Source organism: Nelumbo lutea, chromosome 5 (assembly GCF_056320005.1).
Source record: "Nelumbo lutea isolate HS-2025 chromosome 5, American lotus-T2T, whole genome shotgun sequence".
In the NCBI taxonomy this organism is placed as follows: domain Eukaryota; kingdom Viridiplantae; phylum Streptophyta; class Magnoliopsida; order Proteales; family Nelumbonaceae; genus Nelumbo; species Nelumbo lutea.
In genome coordinates, this window is record NC_142688.1 from 60,638,076 (window position 1) to 60,656,953 (window position 18,878).

General features: G+C 41.7%; 1 protein-coding gene across 1 annotated transcript; it reads right to left on the reverse strand.

The window, feature by feature from the left end:
• Window positions 1–9,466: 9,466 nt before the first annotated feature.
• On the reverse strand, window positions 9,467–12,289 carry LOC148852668 (uncharacterized). Its single transcript, XM_088947087.1, has 3 exons — window positions 10,909–12,289; window positions 10,740–10,814; window positions 9,467–10,656 (listed from the first exon to the last, which is right to left on the reverse strand). Exons 1-3 carry the CDS (start codon window positions 11,050–11,052, stop codon window positions 10,387–10,389), a joined length of 489 nt encoding a protein of 162 aa, XP_088803213.1. The 5' UTR covers window positions 11,053–12,289; the 3' UTR covers window positions 9,467–10,386.
• Between the last annotated feature and the right edge of the window lie 6,589 nt (window positions 12,290–18,878).

Here is an 18,878-nt window from a genome sequence, read left to right on the forward strand (position 1 = left end):
TAAAGTGACGACATCTTCAACCATGACGGTAAATTCACCAAATGCACCCACGAATGTGAGGGTACAGTAACACAAGTGCTCCAAACGAGGTTTGACATACTTCACCCCCTCCCTACCCGAAAGGTCCGTGTAGCAATCCATGAACCGAAGAAAACCAGAGTCTTGCAGCATCCGACAATACATCAGATTCTCCAATATGTATTGTGCCCAGGCGTATAGCTATTGGGCGACTTCGAGCTATCAGTCCTACACTCCTGACATTTGGACGAGACCGACCGGTCTGGCAGGCCATAGAGGCACAATAGTTCAGAACCATCAATGGCATCGAATGTGCCACCCTCACCCCAGGCCACTGGCATTGGAGGCCAAAACCCCATACCACCGTCAGCCACCATGGCTGCTTCCCGCTTCGATAGCATCTCTATCGTATCAACCTCCCTAACGAAATCAGAAAAGAAACACTCAGCCTTCTTCTAGTGAGGAGCCATCATGGACAAACAAAAACTCCGTTGAGAAACAAGAAAAGTAGTGCAAAGAGGGTTGTAGGACAAACAAAGAAGAGATAGAAAGCGAATAGAGAGATGATAACAAGAAGGTCAAGTAGAGTCAATGAGGCTTGCTATCCTTTTATAGACAGCTCTCACTTGTCAGGAATGAAAAACGGTTCCAAGGAAGATGAACAAACATGGGTACAGGCCTTCAGCTGACAATTAACGAAAAAGCAAGGTAGAGAAATTTACAAGTATACCCTCTAAAAGGCAGTGCAAAATGGTGCATTAATTTAAACAAAGTGCCATGGCAGCAACCGCCATTTTAAATATCAAATATCATATCCAGGCCACACTCACAAATGGACTACATTTAATAAGATACGATGGTTAAGAAAGTGCTAATGATGTCTACCACATCCTTAGCACCCAATATCTTCCTCGTCTTTTCAACGATAACCAAATAGGATAAGTCACCGAGCTTTACACTATTAAACAACACTGTGTATCCAAAACAAACACTATTTTGACACACAGGGGGGGCTGAAGGCCCACAGTTAAACATCATTGTGATTGTCTATTGATAATTTCCTTCCTGTCAATGGGTAGGGGGGCTGAAACTCGCAAGTCCGATGCAGAATTGCCCATCGACAAAAAGCAAATTATCAAAATACAGGGGGCTAAATTATATAATGGATGAGAACTAATCAAGAACAAACATCCAACTCTTGCTCAAAGTCATTAACAGCCAAACACGTGACTGCTTGATTGAATGACTCCCAGTTTGTCAACAGGTGGGGGCTGACAGAACCTAAATAAACTTTCTTTTCACCCACACAAGATCCAAATAAGGAAAACTACCAAATAGGGTCAATATCTAGACCCAACGCACAAAGACATTCAACCATTGCCAACTTCTGAGGACAAAATGCTTATCAATAAGAATCCACTTACAGATAAGCAAGGGGGTTAATGTAGGTACATAGTGTTCACTCAGTCCTTCAAAGTACAAAAGATACCAAATTGAACGCCTGCAACAAGCTTATAACTCATCGAACGCCTGTGATGAGCTTATAACTCATCTAACACCTGCAATGAACATACAATTCATCACACTTTCGTGATGAACTTGTACTCGACACGAGCCAAAACAGATTTTAGTTAATGAAAACCTGCGATGAATATTATATGTGTGCGGTTCAATGATGAACCTTGGACGCGTGCGACTTCGTGACAAACCTCAGATACATGCGATTCTGCAACGAATTTCAGAGGTGTGCAATCTTGCGATGAACCCAAGACCATTATAGAACCGTGGGTCGATGTGAACCGGAGTTCAATAATCGATCACACATGAAACTTTAAGTTGCATGTGTGATAAGTGCCATGTAGGTTAGTGAAAGAACATGCCCGCCATATGATGACGTAACCAACGCCACGTCTTGTTAAGTAGGATGTGAAAGAAAGTAGTACGCATGGATTATGAGGATCCTCAGGTGAAAGGAAAATCAACCCTTGAGAGATCTCATAAGACACATGGTGAAACCCTAGTAGTGCTCCTTAATGATCGACAATAAATCTAATATTCTCTTTCCCAATAGGAACCGAGCACTTTTGGCTCCTTCCTTTTGGGACCTCAGGATCCCTCCTTATAAATGAGGATCCTCCTTTTAACAAAGGTTATTCATTCAGCCATTGATTCACTCAAACATTGGATTCCCTGTTCATCCTAACCAGTCGTCTTATTACTCCCTCTTGCCTTAACCTCCCAATTGATTCCCTATTTCCAATCTTCCTTTGTCCTTTAAGGAGACCACTCTCACATAGCCTAACCACACCTCACCTACACCAAGAGGTAAGTCCAAACCCTATTGTACCTATTGATACCCCTGCACCTACTGTGAATGACCTTGACATTCCTATTGCTCAAAGAAAGGGAGTCAGATCATGCACTACCAAACACCCTGTTACCCAGTATGTCTCTTATGATCACATTTTCCCCTCATACCATGCCTTCCTATCTGTAGTTGATTGCATCCATGTACCCAAAAATGTTGTAAAGGCCTTAAAATATCCTGAATGGACAAATGCTATGAAGGAGGAGATTAATGCCCTCCATAAAAATCAAACTTGGGAATTGGTGGATCTTCCAAAAGAGAAAGACCCAGTGGGGTGTAAGTGGGTGTTTATAGTTAAACACAGAGCGGACGGGACAATTGATAGGTACAAAGAAAGATTAGTAGCCAAGGGGTACACTCAAGTGTACGGGGTTGATTGTGATTAGAGATTTGCTCCAGTAGCTAAGATGAAGTTAATTCGAGTTCTTTTATCATTAGATGCTAACCTTGACTAGGAATTGCATCAACTGGACATAAAGAATGTCTTTTTAAATGGTGACCTAGAGGAGGAGGTGTACATGGTTCAACCCCTAGATTCTATGCCAGGGGAAGTGAAAATAAGATGTGCAAGCTGAGAAAGTCTCTTTATGGTTTAAAGCAATCTCCCAGGGCTTGGTTCAATAAGTTATATATGGCAGTTTAGCAAGTAGGATTCAAGCAATGCCAGTCTGATCACGCACTCTTTGTAAAGAAATGTTGAGAACATGTTGTTGTATTGATAGTGTATGTGGATGATATCATCATTAAAAAAAATTGGAGTTCAGAAATACAAAAGTTCAAACAATTCCTTGCATCTAAAATTGAAGTGAAAGATTTAGGTCCTCTAAAGTATTTTGGTCCTCTAAAGATTTAGGCATCTTCATTTCTCAAAGGAAGTACACCTTTGAACTGTTACAAGACATAGGCAACCTAGGCGCAAGGCCAGCAAATACCCATATGGATGTTGATCATAAATTGCGTGATTGTGATGGTGAACCTATGAAAGATGTGAAATAGTTCTAAAGGTTAGTGGAAAAGTTGATTTATTTGTCCATGACCCGTCCAGTCATTGCATATTTAGTTGGGTCCTAAGCCAATTCAAGCACTCTCCTAAGAAACCACACATGGAGGTAGTAGAGAGAGTCCTTAGATACTTAAAAACGTATTCAGGGATAGGTCTACCATTCAGTAAACATAATCACCTAAAGGTGGAAGTCTTTATAGATACTGATTAGGCAGGTGTTGTGGATGACAGAAAGACCACAAGTGGGTATTATACATCTGTGGGAGGAAATCTAGTGACCTGGAAAAGCAAGAAACAAAGTGTGGTAGCAAGGTCAAGTGCTGAAGTGGAGTATAAAGCTATGGCACATAGGGTAGCTGAAGTTCTTTGGCTAAACAACCTTCTTGGGGAGCTTGGAGTTGATGTTCATAATCCTATGCCGCTTTACTATGACAACAAGGCAGCCATAAACATAGTCAGCAATCATATCCTACATGAGAGGACCAAGCACATTGAAGTAGACAAAAACTTCGTAAGAGAAATATTGGAAAAAAAAAGTGGAATTTGCATCCCATATGTCAACTGCAAGGAACAACTTGTTGATGTCCTCACAAAAGGATTTCCACTCTTGGCACGAGTTATGTGACAAGCTGGGCATGATAGACATATTCCACCCAACTTGAAGGGGAGTGTTGTGAGGGTTGTTTATTTTGTTATTTTACAATTGTTGGTAGCATTTTGTTTGCCTAAGATGCTATCAGCTAGTGTCTTTTATTTCCTTCTTACTTTTTTATTAGTAGGGAGTGCTGCTAGGGGCATAATTGTATTTTTCTTATTCTTTATATTAAGTTAATATAAATTATAAGCTGGGTGCCGCCAGCTATAGTTTTTTATTCCCAATCGAATCTCTCTCTCTCCCTTCTCTTCTCCTCTCCTCTCTCTTCTCTTCTCTCTCGTCTCTCTCTATCCAGGAAAGATTACACTCTTGTCATTGGCTACTTATTCATAGTCACTCTTCCAACCTGATGTCCAAAATTCCCTCCTTTTTAGTGATTTGCAGGAGGAAATGTATATGGAACTTCTATCTGTCTTTTATGATGATGTGGGTAGGATGGTGTACAAATTACAAAAGTCCTTATATGACTTGAAGCAATCACCTAGAGCATGGATTGACATGTTTAGAGGAAAATTAATTCGCTTTTCATATACACAGACTCAACCAGATCATACACTCTTTACCAAGAGGAGAGGATCAGTTATATCAATGTTGATTGTATATGTGGATGATATTGTGGTTACAAGGAATGATCTCAATGAGATTGATGAACTAAAGAAGTCATTATAGTAGGAATTTGAAATTAAGGTTCTAGGTAAGATAAAGTATTTTCTAAAGATTGAAATTGCAAGATCCAAACACGGAATATTCATTAGAGGAAGTATGTGTTGAACTTACTATAGAAAACTAGGAAACTAGAAGTTAAACCGGATAATACTCCTATTGATTAAAACCACAAGATTAACACTCATATGGTGAATTGGTAAAGGATGTGGAAAAGCATCAAAGGATGGTGGGATGACTCCTATTGATTAAAACCACAAGATTAGCACTCCTCCCCAATAGTGGTCGTAGTACGACAAGTAGAAGGGAAGCCCACAAGAACACACAAGTAAGATCGAGGAAGCCCTGGGATCCTTCGCTCTCGATGGGGGTCTTAAGGTTCGCGAGTTCTCCAAGTCTCTGGCAGGGCCGACATATACCTAGTTCGTCAAACTCACTACCAAAAGCATTGACTCATGGACTGAACTGGCCAAAAGATTCCTATCAAAGTGGTTCACCTTGGAGAGGAATCTAACAATGGCTGACTTACGGAACACAGAGTAGCATGCAGGGGAAGATCTCCTAGCATATGTCCTGCGATTTCAGAAGTTGACCCACTCCATCTTCGACGACCATGCTGCAGAGAAGAGCTTCGTTGAACAATGTGTACACAGGATGTAGCCTACCAATATAATAGGCATAAAAAAATGTGGAAGTGGACACGTTCAGTCAACTATGGAGGTGCACAAAGAGATCGGCGCACACGGTCAAGAACACTTCGGCCCAATCCGTGTTGATGCTGGGGTAGTATGGAAGAATGAAGCCTACGCAGTCGATCAGAAGCCCCGCAACAACAGAGGGCCCAAACAAGGGCCTTATTATCGAAACAACCCCCAGTGTAAGAAGAATAACTTATCGATCCCTCCTCCTTTCCCTACACCAAGGAGGAGGTAGTAATGATCCTAAATAAGTTAGTCAAGAACAAGGTGATCAACTTGCCGCCACCACCACCGGGAGTGGACCCGGAGAAAGACAGGCGCGGGGGAGGATGGTGAAACTTCCACCAATCGCCACAACATTACCTAATGGATTGTTTTTCCCCAAGAGGGCTATTCATACAAAAGGTAAAATTGGATGACTTCAAGAAAAGGAACCTTGCATAGGTAGAGCTTGGAGCTTCAACAATTTTTCAGTAAGCAAGGAGCAAACACCTCGATGAGGAGACAGGCCATTAGAGTGCTGGTAGAAGCATTCAAGAGATCATTGGAACCCTACTGACCTGATCGGACCAGTGTAGAGTTCACACTAGACAACATGCTGGCTACTAACCCCCACCATAATCGACCCTTGTACATTATTGTAAGGGTGGGGTGTTTTGAGATGAGAAGGTCTGTGGTTGATCTCAGAAGCTCTGTCAACCTAATTTCTATCCACATATTAAAAGTGATGAATATAAAGAAGGAGACAGTTAAGGGTTTGCTATGGAGGTAGCTGACTTTAATGGCAATGCATCCATCACAGAGGGGTCTATCGAGCTGCAGGTAGCGATCAAGCCGTTATCCATCATATAGGAGTTCTAGTTCATCTCGGGGAAGATCGCCTACCATACCCTATTGGGGTGACCACTGATACATAGTCTAGCTCTAGTTCCATCAACGTGCCATCAATGCATAAAGTCCAAGCACAATGGATGCATGATAAAAATTCTAACAACCAAGGTCCCTTTTGACAAGTCAAAGGCTTACCTGCAAGATGCGATCTACTACACAGAGCTAGCTGATGAAGGGGGAACAAGGATAACCAAAGTAGAGGGACTACAGTTGTTGAATCTTGTGCGGAACAAACCCTCAGCAATGCTGGAAAGAAAGAAGAGCACCAGATGTGTATGGATGACCGACAATGACTGGAAAAGCTATTACACTACCATCATGGACTACGAGGACAGTGAACCATTGGTAGCCAAGAGGGTCATTCTTAAGGCATGATCTTATAGATTATAATTCATCTATTGATATTTTGATCATGTTAGAGAAGAGAATCTTATCACAAGTTATAGTTGCTATCACTGAACAGTTTTTGAAATATATATGCTTTAGCCATATGAGCGTATCCCCAATCATCTTCGAATTGCATGCTTTAACAATTGTAACTTTTCCTTAATAAGACCGTATCTACGAATGACATCGTAGTAGTCTCTTCACAAAAAGATGCATCACAACCTGAACAAGTACCACAAACGTTAAAGGTATGATGATAAAACACACCAAATACATAACTAATGATGGAATCAGGAAATATTGAGACTCACTCGCGATAACAAGAATAAAAGGAAAGAAAATTTAGAGTATTGCAATGAAATACGGGCACCTCTCAAGTATATGAGGGATTCCATCGATACGGTGGAAGAACCCTTAGAAGAGATCGAACTTCCTATTATAACACCATTGTGTATCAAAATACCCGAGAGGATACATCAACCTGCCAATAACCTCCACCATGTTATAACACCTTGGCCCTTCCACACCTGGGGGGGGGGGGTATATTTGATAGGCAAAATCCATTCACCTTCCTAGGGATACTGCTTCATCATAGTGGCCACTGACTATTTCACTAAGTGGAAGGAGGCTATACCCTTAAGAAGGATCTATGCAGAAAATATAGCAAACTTCCTCAAGCAACATATATTTCATCGATTCAGAGTTCCAATGAGGATTTTGATACACAATGGCTTGTCCATTAAGAATCAGGAAGTCCAAGACCTTTTGGGACAACACGGAGAAAGACTGGGCACATCTACAACCTATTACCTACAAGAAAATGGGCATGCAGAGGCTACTAACAAAACTTTACTGAGAATGTTGAGCAAGATGGTGGCTAACAATCAGAAGGATTGGTTAGAAAAATTATGAGAAATCCTCTGGGCTTATCATCAAGAAGTGGTGCTACCAGCAGAGATACAAATGGTCCCCGCTCGTATAGCTTTCACAATGGGGAAAAGATTCAAAATAGAGGACATGGATCAGCTGCTTTGCGAAAGGCTAGAATGTGTTGACGAGGACAGGGAAAGAGCATTACGACAAATCAAGTACAAACAAGCCTTAGCTGCGAACTTTAACAAACTAGTGAAGCCTAGAAAATGTAAAGGAGACAAGGTCCTTAAAATGGCACTCCACAACAGGCAAGGAAAATCCATTGAAAATTTTGCTCCTACTTGGGATGGACTATATGCGATCCAAGAAGCTCACCCCTTCAGCTATTATGTTCTAAAAACTGCATGCACCGAGGAGGAAGATGAAATGGTGAATGGTTACTGGTTGAAGCCATATTTTGAATAGAATTGTATAAGATGTGCTATGTCTGTCACATATATTTCTCTTGGCGATGAATATATTGAATATGTTGTATCCACTTTTAAATGAAAATTTTACAAGTTCTTGTATGTTGCATCTCACATAGTTAGCCTGGAAATGACATGCGATGAGTTCCTGATGCACATACTAATGACTTATGTCTTGCGATGCACTTTGAGTTTTTACGATAAAGTTTTGTTGTACTCATGTATTCTGAAAATGCGATGAAGTGATGATTCTTTGTCAATGAATATTTTGTTTGATGCAATTTGTGTGCTAAGTCTTGACTATGCTTCTCATATATACAACTATACATATATACATATATGCATTTATTCCTTGGCTAGTTTCAGGATGCCACGGCCGGTTCCACAATGTCGCATGCTCCATGCGAAGCCCCTAGCAACCTAGGCACGCTCATATTCATTCCCTGGCCAGTTCCAGGATGCCATGGCCATTTCCACGATGCCGCATGCTCCATGTGAAGGCCCTAGCAACCCCAGGCCCACTCATGCTTATTCCTTGGCTGGTTCCACAATGCCACATGCTTCATGCGAATGTGCTGGCAACCCCAGGTGAACTCATATTCATTCCTTGGCCGGTTCCAGTATGTTGTGGCCAGTTCTAAGATGTTGCATGCTCCATGCAAAGGCCATGGCAACCCTAGGAGCGATGACAAAACAGGACAGAAACAATTAATCAGCCCTCAGGGCTAGTTGCCTTCCCAAACATGGTTGTGATGAAACTCTGACTTATGCTAATTATCTACATTATGACTGAACCACAACTATATCGCCCTTGAAGGGCCTTGTTTTCTCAAGGGACATTTGACTCTTGCGTGGAAAACAAAACCGCATTTTCCTACAAGGTTCCTATGAACATGCCGTTTATCCAACTATTTACATTATGTTATCAAGATAATTCTTTCGAATTTGATGATATTAAAGATATCAGAACAACACTTGGTTCCTTTTCTTTAACGATTTGCGTTAAAGTACAGTATACTTATGCCGATATACATTTGTGATAAAGTTCACAAAATACACGACTTTAAATGTTTGGATCTTATTATTTTCAAAATAACATTTGGCACTTACACTGAATCTCCAAACTAAGGGGTACACGTGATTTGTTTTGCTGGTGCACGTGATGCGATAAAGTTTTGTTTCAAGGATTTGATGCTTTCGATTTTGGGCGAACATGGCTCACTATCAACACGAACGTTGTATCTAACAAAACCACAGAACTTCCTTAAGTTTCAAAACTCTTTGATGCGTGATAGAGCCTTACTAGATGTTATTGCCATGACTCTCTCATGACTGATAATACCTAAGTTCCAAAATGATGTACTACATGCTAACATTTTTTACGGTTGAATTTCTGAGAGTTCAAGCATAAACTAAAGGGTATCATGTGTGACAATGCTAAGAAACAGTAACGATATAGTTCTTTAAGTCGCTAGACAATATAGACAACATCAAGTATAAGTCAAAATAAAATCCTTTTCTCGTCATTACAAAAGCTTCAGTGATTTACAGGATGAGAAATTATAGATGTTTACATGGCGGACCAGCTTTTTCTCATTTTATCTATGTCGTCTAGGCCCTGCTTTCGTGCCTCGAAGTCCATCAATTCCTTTTCCTCTGCCTCATATTGGGACACTATCTTCCGTTGACAGCCACACCCTTCCAATAGGGCTTCCAACTTCTCAGTAGCCTTCTATGCGAAGGCAAACATATTTTAGAGATCAATCAAAAATAGATTGTGGTCCCTTGAAACCTGCCTTCCTGGGCCAGTAGAACGAATCACTCTTCAATATGCTCCATCTTGAAACCGAGAATAGTAAAAGACTCGCAGGTCCTCCACCATTGAGCAAATTCAAACCATGAGAGCTCATTGCTGGGCTGATTCATGATGCAGTCCATCATCGCCACAATGGTATTCAATGTTGTCCCTACAATCACTGGGGGAGGTCAGCAGATGGCAGCCAACCGCTCCGAATGTTGATCAAGGCAAACTTGGCAACTGCGCTCGACATGGAGTACATGTTGTGCTTGCAAAGACCCTGGATACAGACAGGGTCTACGGTGTCATAACCCAGGGAACGACGTCATTCTTGGTGCAATATTCCTTAAGCTCCTCGTCATGTGACAACGCCTCAACCGGTGACACCGCCTTGAAGCATGTAGCTTCACTCTCAGGCCGGACCTCCGGGTCAATGGGAATGTCGGCCTCAATAGTCACCAATTGTAACCCCTTCCTCACGATGAACTTCTAGCATTATCGTCTCACGCGGTGCCCCAATTAGCACCTCAGCCGTAGTGGTTTCCTGTGCCTTAGCATTGGTCTGCTAGGACATATAGACTGGTGGTTTAGGTGCACCGCTGATCGATGGACCTTCCGGAGTAGCTGCAACCTCATGAACTGGTTCAGCATGTGCATCCCTCAATACCTCCGTGGGAACTTCCTGCGCGATGGCAACTAGAGCAACGCCATCAACACCGGCACTTTCAGTAACCTCCTGGCCCTGATTGGGGGGTTGCGATGATTGTAATTCACATACCAACCACTTGATAGTCGGCAAGACTGGTACGGTAGAAGGATTCACATCAAAAGGGACCTGCAATGAGCAAGACTTCAGGCGATCAATACACAAGATAATCGCAATACAAGAGCTAATACAAACAAAGACATTACATATACCTTTTCACCCACACTGTCCTTGCAAGGGACTTCTGGGCCCTCTATGCCAAGCTGAGTTCCATCTGGCTCCACGCACTTCAGAACAAAAGATTGTAAGTGGATTAGTAACGAGAGCAGAAAACTAATCACAATCAGAACAATGCAAATACATCAGTACATAAGTTCTTACCAAATCAACCTTTTCAGGCCCCCTCCTCCGAGGACGGGGATCCATCTTCTTCACACATCCACTTGAGAGACAGACGGAAGTGACTTTCTCAGCAGGTATGACCACTGCCAATTGCATCGATTCTGTATCAGGTGCGTTGTTCATCTCAAGTGTCAGGGCAGGAGGATCGTGCCTAACCTCTTCCTGGCCTTGTGGTGGCAAGTGCTTACCTTGACACTCCTTGGCTCGCGATGAAGCCGCGTCTTAGGCAGGGGCATGCGGCACAGTTGGCATAGAGGGCTCAGGTACGCGGGACACCCTCGCTGTCCTAGGCCTCTTCGCCATAGGAGGGTAGCTGCTCTCACCTTCCTCAACAATGAGGTAGGGGCACGCGACACAGTTGGCATAGGGGGCTCAAGTGCGCGGGACACCCTCGCTGTCCTAGGCCTCTTCACCACAAGAGGGCAGCTGCTCTCACCATTCTCAACAATGGGTCACTTCCCCTCACGCTTGGTACCCATTACCCTTGGCGAGCCTGTAGGAGGGCTGACTAGCCCCTCCCCTTGGTTGGTTGCATGACCCTCAGGAGGAGCCAACACATGACATCGACAAGGGTTTCATCACATCAACATCTGAAAGCCCCCAAATAAGGCACAGAGATAGGCGAAGTGGAGGGATTTGCAACCCTGGGCCCTCGCATTCCTGCGATAGGGAGTCGTGCACACCTGGGAAATGCCAGTCATGGTGCCGAGTCCAAAAGATGACTTCCCCCGAGAACTGCAGAAACTGAGAACCCATGTCATCATAGCCAAATTTCCAGAGCACCCTATTTGGATGGTAAACGGCCAATTGGGCTTCCCCATAGCGATTAAGGTACACAATGACACCAGGCCAAAGTATCAATCACGCTACGGCTGCAACAGGGTGCTCAATTCCCACGGTGCACTGCTGGTCTCCATCTTCAGGGACTAGGGTGCCGATGCAGAAAGACATTGAGTGGCACACAACTTGGGAATACGGCCTCCATACAAATCACTCAAGGGAGGATAGCTTCAAATCAATCTCACTTATTTTGAAGTGCTTATGCCTGCTGGCATGGAGTCAGTGCTTTCCCATGCAAGCATCGATCACACGCTCTTTAGTCTTGTCCCCTACCATAGTTTCGATGGAAACACGGATCGGGGAGAGTGGACGAGGTGCGATGCTGAGATCAAAACGCTTACACAATAACATCACAGGAAAGGTGCACAAATGTAACTGATTCGCCTCTTAAGCTCGGATCCATCATTTGTTGGACAGTGTCATCCATTTGCCCGTACAAGTAGCCCAAGAACATGGAAGCCAAGGGGAGCTGTTGACCGCTAGCCGCGATAACAACAAGTGGAATCAAAACCACACGCAACTTGTAATCAGGCAACCCAGGGAAGAGGAAACGGGAGGCAACGTACAAAATGAAAATGGCAAGGTGGCACTGGCTATCCACCCCCGTACCATCACATCCCTCATGCCGTGGGACTTGAACCAGTACTCCAACCACGCCTCCAACGGCATCTTTTTCCAGGCAGTTGACTGATCTACCTGAGCTTTAAATGCAGCAATCTCGTCGAAAAGCTCATCACAGATCTTCCTCAAATCAACAGGAATAAACTCAGGGTGTTGGAGATGCTAAGAAGACACTAACCCACCAATGGGTAATGCCAGTAAAGCGACGACATCTTCAACAAGAACAGTAAATTCACCAAACACAAATGTGAGGGTACAATAACACCAGTGCTCCAAACGAGGTTTGACGTACTTCACCCCCTCCCTACCCAAAAGGTCCGTGTAGCAATCCACGAACCGAAGAAAACCAGAGTCTTGCAGCATCCGGCAATACATCAAATTCTCCAATATGTATTGTGCCCAGGCGGTATAACTATTGGGCGACTTCGAGCTATCAGTCCTAGACTCCTGACATTTGGACGAGACCGGCTGGAGTGGCTGGCCATAGAGGCACAATAGTTCATAACCGTCAACGGCATCGAATGTACCACCCTCACCCCTGGCCATCGGCATTGGAGGCCAAAACCCCTTACCACCGTCGGCCACCATGGCTGCTTCGCACTCCGACAGCATCTCTATCGTATCAACCTCCCTAACGAAATCGAAAAAGGAACACTCAGCCTTCTTCTGGTGAGGAGCCATCATTGACAGACAAAAACTCGATTGAGAAACAAGAAAAGGAGTGCAAAGAGGGTTATAGGACAAACAAAGAAGAGACAAAAAAGCGAATAGAGAGATGATAACAAGAAGACGAAGTAGAGAGTCAATGAGGCTTGCTATCCTTTTATAGACAGCTCTCACTTGTCAGGAATGACAAACGGCTCCAGGGAAGATTAACAAACATGGGTACAGGCCTTCAGTCGACGCTTAACAAAAAAGCAAGGTAGAGAAAGTTATAAGTGTACCTTCTAAATGGTCGGACAAAATGGCGCATTAATTTAAACAAAGTGTCACGGCAACAACCACCATCTTAAATATCATATCTGGGCCACACTCGCAAACGGACTACATTTAATAAGATACGATGGTTAAGAAAGCACTAATGATGTCGGCCACATCATTAGCACCCAATATCTTCCCCGTCTTTTCAACGGTAACCGAATACGATAAGTCACCAAGCCTTACACTATTAAACAACACACACAGGGGGCTGAAGGCCCACACTTAAACATCATTGTGATTGTCTTTTGATAATTTCCTTACTGTCACTGGGCAGGGGGGCTGAAACTTCCGAGTCTGATGCAGAATTGTCCATCGACAAAAAGCAAATTATCAAAAGACAGGGGGCTAAATTATATAATGGATGATAACTAGTCGAGAACAAACATCCAACTCTTGCCCAAAGTCATTAATAGTTAGTTTGTCAACAGGCAGGGAGGCTGAAATAACCTAAATAAACTTCCTTTTCACCCACATGAAATCCAAAGAAGGAAAACTACCAAATAGGGTCAATATCCAGACCCAACGCACAAAGACATTCAACCATTGCCAACTTTTGAGGACAAAATACTTATCGATAAGAATCCACTTACAAATAAGCAAGGGGTTAATGTAGGCACATAGTGCTCACTCAGTCCTTCAAAGTACAAAAGATACCAAATTGAACGCCTGCAACAAGCTTATAACTCAGCGAACGCCTGTGATGAGCTAATAACTCATCTAACGCCTGTGATGAACACAACTCATCGCACTTTCGTGATGAACTTGTACTCGACACGAGCCAAAACAGATTTTAGTTAATGAAAACCTGTGATGAATATTATATGTGTGTGGTTCTACAATGAACCTTGGACGCGCGCAACTTTGCGACAAACCTCAGATACATGCGATTCTGCAACGAATTTCAAAGGTGTGCAATCTTGCGATGAACCCAAGACCATTACAAAACTACGGGTCAATGTGAACCGGAGTTAAATAATCGATCACACATGAAAGGAAAGTCAACCCTTGAGAGATCTCATAAGACACATGGCGACACCCTAGTAGTGCTCCTTAATGACCGACAACAAATCTAATATTCTCTTTCCCAATAGGAACCGAGCACTTTTGGCTCCTTTTAGCGAAGGATATTCATTCGGCCATTGATTCACTCAAACATTGAATTCCTTGTTCATCCTAACCAGTCGTCTTATCACTCCCTCTTGCCTTAACCTCCTAGTTGATTCCCTATTTCTAGTCTTCCTTTGTCCTTTAAGGAGACCACTCTCACATAGCCTAACCACACCTCACCTACACCAAGAGGTAAGTCCAAACCCTGTTGCACCTATTGATACCCCTGCACCTACTGTGAATGACCTTGACATTCCTATTGCTCAAAGAAAGGGGGTCAGATCATGCACTACCAAACACCCCGTTACCCAGTATGTCTCTTATGATCACATTTCCCCCTCATACCATGCTTTCCTATCTATAGTTAATTGCATCCCTGTACCTAGAAATATTGTAAAGGCCTTAAAATACCCTGAATGGACAAATGCTATGAAGGAGGAGATTAATGCCCTCCATAAAAATCGAACTTAGGAATTGGTGGATCTTCCAAGAGGGAAAGACCCAGTGGGGTGTAAGTGGGTATTTATAGTTAAACACAGAGTAGACGGGACAATTGAAAGGTACAAAGAAAGATTAGTAGCCAAGGGGTACACTCAAATATACGGGGTTGACTATGATGAGACATTTCCTCCAGTAGCTAAGATGAAGTTAATTCGAGTTCTTTTATCATTAGCTGCTAACATTGACTAGGAATTGCATCAACTGGACCTAAAGAATGCCTTTTAAAATGGTGACCTAGAGGAGGAGGCGTACATGGTTCAACCCCCTAGATTCTATGCCAAGGGAAGTGAAAATAAGATGTGCAAGCTGAGAATGTCTCTTTATGGTTTAAAACAATCTCCCATGGCTTGGTTCAATAAGTTTCATATGGCAGTTCGGTAAGTAGGGTTCAAGCAATGTCAGTCTGATCACACACTCTTTGTGAAGAGATGTCGAGAACAAGTTGTTGTATTGATAGTGTATGTGGATGATATCATCATTACAAGAATTTGGAGTTCAGAAATACAAAAGTTCAAACAATTCCTTACATCTAAGTTTGAAGTGAAAGATTTAGGTCCTCTAAAGTATTTTCTTGGAATTGAAGTTGCCCACTTAAAAAGGGGTATCTTCATTTCTCAAAGGAAGTACACCTTTGAACTGTTACAAGACACAGGCAAGTTAGGTGCAAGGCCAACAGATACCCATATCGATGTTGATCATAAATTGGGTGATTGTGATGGTGAACCTCTGAAAGACGTGAAATAGTTTCAAACGTTAGTGGAAAAGTTAATTTATTTGTCCATGACCCATCCAGACATTGCTTATTTAGTTGGGGTCCTAAGCCAATTTATGCAATCTCCTAAGAAACCACACATGGATATAGCAGAGAGAGTCCTTAGATACTTAAAAAAGTATTCAATGGCAGGTCTACCATTCAGTAAACATAATCACCTAAAGGTGAAGGTCTTTATAGATGCTGATTAGGCAGGTGTTGTAGATGACAGAATTCCACAAGTGGGTATTGTAAATTTGTGGGAGGAAATCTAGTGACCTGGAAAAGCAAGAAATTCCACAAAGTGTGGTAACAAGGTCAAATGCTGAAGTGGAATATAGAGATATGGCACATGGGGTGGCTGAAGTTCTTTGGCTAAACAACCTTCTTGGGTAGCTTGGAGTTGATGTTCATAATCCTATGCCTCTTTACTGTGTCAACAAAGCAGCCATAAACATAGCCAGCAATCCTATCCTACATTAGAGGACCAAGCACATTGAAGTGGACAAACACTTCATAAGGGAAATATTGGAAAAAAAGTGGAATTTGCATCCCATATGTCAACTCCAAGGAACAACTTGCTGATGTCCTCACAAAAGGACTTCCATACTCTCGGCACAATGAGTTATGTGACAAGTTGGGCATGATAGACATATTCAGCCCAACTTGAAGGGGAGTGTTGTGAGGGTTGTTTATTTTGTTATTTTACAGTTGTTGGTAGCATTTTGTCAGCCTAAGATGCTGTCAGCTAGTGTCTTTTATTTCCTTCTTACTTGTTTATTAGTAGGGAGTGCCGGTAGGGGCATAATTGTATTTTTCTTATTCTTTATATTAAGTTAATATAAATAATAAGTTGGGTTCCACCAGCTATAGTTTTTTATTCCCAATCGAATCTCTCTCTCCCTTCTCTTCTCCTCTCTTCTCTCTTCTCTCTTCTCTTCTCTCTCGTCTCTCTCTATCCAGGAAAGATTACACTCTTGTCATTGGCTACTTATTCATGGTCACTCTTCCAACCTGATGTCAAAAATTCCCTCCTTATTAGTGATTCACAAGAGGAAATGTATAGGAACTTCTATCTGGCTTTTATGATGATGTGGGTAGGATGGTATACAAATTAAAAAAGTCCTTATATGGCTTGAAACAATCACCTAGAGCATGGATTGACATGTTTAGAGGAGAATTAATTCGCTTTTAATATACACAGACTCAACCAGATCATACACTCTTTACCAAGAGGAGAGAATCAGTTATATCAATGTTGATTGTATATGTGGATGATATTGTGGTTATAAAGAATGATCTCAATGAGATTGATGAACTAAAGAAGTCATTATAGTAGGAATTTGAAATTAAGGTTCTAGGTAAGATGAAGTATTTTCTAAAGATTGAAATTGTAAGATCCAAACACGAAATATTCATTAGAGGAAGTATGTGTTGAACTTACTATAGAAAACTAGGAAAATAGAAGTTAAACCGGATAATACTCCTATATTAAAACCACAGGATTAACACTCAAATGGTGAGTTGGTAAAGGATGTGGATAAGTATCAAAAGATGGTGGGATGACTACTATATTTGTGCATGACCCATCCATATATCTCTTATGTTTTCAGTGTTGGGAGTCAATATATGCATGCTCCTTAGGTTCAGCACTGGGTGGCTATTGATAGGATTCTTGCTTACTTGAAAAAACATTATTGCAAAGGACTATTATTTGTTGATCATGGGTACTTGAAATTGGAGGCCTATACAAATGCATATTGGGTAGGGTTCCTAGGTGATAGAATATCTACATAAGGAGTTTGATCATGTCTATAAGCAGAGTACAAATCTATGGCACATGATGTCTTAGAACTTATTTGTATTAAGTCCTTGTTAGGTGAGCTTGGGATTGTTACTAAGGAACCTATGACGTTGTACTTTGATAATCAAGTAGCAACCAACATCATTCATAATCCGGTCCAGCATGATAGGACAAAGCATAATGATGTTAATAGGAACTTTATAAGAGAGGGTAACAGCTGGAAAAATTTTTATACCATATGTTTCTCCTACCTCAGAGTTGGCTGATGGGGAATTACAAAGAGCAAACTTGAACATGGCATACACAAGTTACATTCCCAAATTGAGAGGGTGTTGAAAATTCTATTGTTATTTGTTTGCTTAGTTTATTTATTTTGTTTAATTAGCATGTTGGGATTACTATCCTTTAGTTAGAAGTTGTTTAAGTAGTAGCTTATTTCCTTTTTATTAGTTGTTAGTAATAACCACCCTGTCAAGGATATATTTGACATTGTACTCATTCTTTTCTTAAGTATAGAACGATAATGGGAAAGAGCAACCACTATTATTGGCTTCTCTTCCCTTTCTTCCTTCTTTCTACTCTTCTTCTCTTCTCTCATAAATTCTCTCCTTTCTATTACTATTATAGTTTTATTTTTTTCCTTTGGTTCTTACTCCTAGGAATCAAACCTATTCTAGTTATTGCTCTGAAGGTTGATTTTACTAAGTTTGATCTTATTGAGAATCTTGCATTGTGTATCTCAAACAAATGATTACGTCAAAAACAAAAAAAAAAAAGATATGACACTTAGACCAAGGACTTGATGCTTCTTTCCTCCTTGATGAGTTTTTATAGCACCAATCTTGTTGTACTAGTCCAAAATCTTTTTAGCACTTATAGTTTGTTCATTTTTTGAGTTCTTTGGAGTAATCCTCAATTTTGGAGATAGTGGTGATGGTATTGATGAAGTTTAACTCATTCAACTAAATCAAGCAATGCTTCCACTTTTTCTTTAGCAAGATGCTTCTAACAAATTTATCAAGGCTCTAATCCAACCTTGCGAGGTTGGATATAATCATGAGGCTAGGTCATCAGAGACGTGTAGATGCATTTAAATCTCGCATGTTCCGTGCTCTAGATGCTGCCTCGCGAGGTTTCCTATTGGCTTAGTTTGGAAAGAGTACAAATATAAATATGTACAGTGCAAATACATATAAAGTAATACAAAATGCAAGGTTTTACACTCTACAAATTTGTATTTATACTCCTTCCAACCTGAGCCTAATGAATTCTGGTTGGCTTCATGAAATCATGTTAATTACTTTGTCCTTCAGTTACACTCGGCTAGGCAGCATCACTCTATCA

Bases quoted from the DNA above. Each gene is read 5' to 3' on its own strand.
- LOC148852668 (XM_088947087.1), bottom strand. From the start codon at position 11,052: ATGAACAACGCACCTGATACAGAATCGATGCAATTGGCAGTGGTCATA. The intron at 10,815-10,908 runs GTAAGAACTTAT...TTTGTTCTGAAG, and splicing joins GGCCTGAAAAGGTTGATTTG to TGCGTGGAGCCAGATGGAAC. The intron at 10,657-10,739 runs GTATATGTAATG...TGCTCATTGCAG, and splicing joins AGGACAGTGTGGGTGAAAAG to GTCCCTTTTGATGTGAATCC.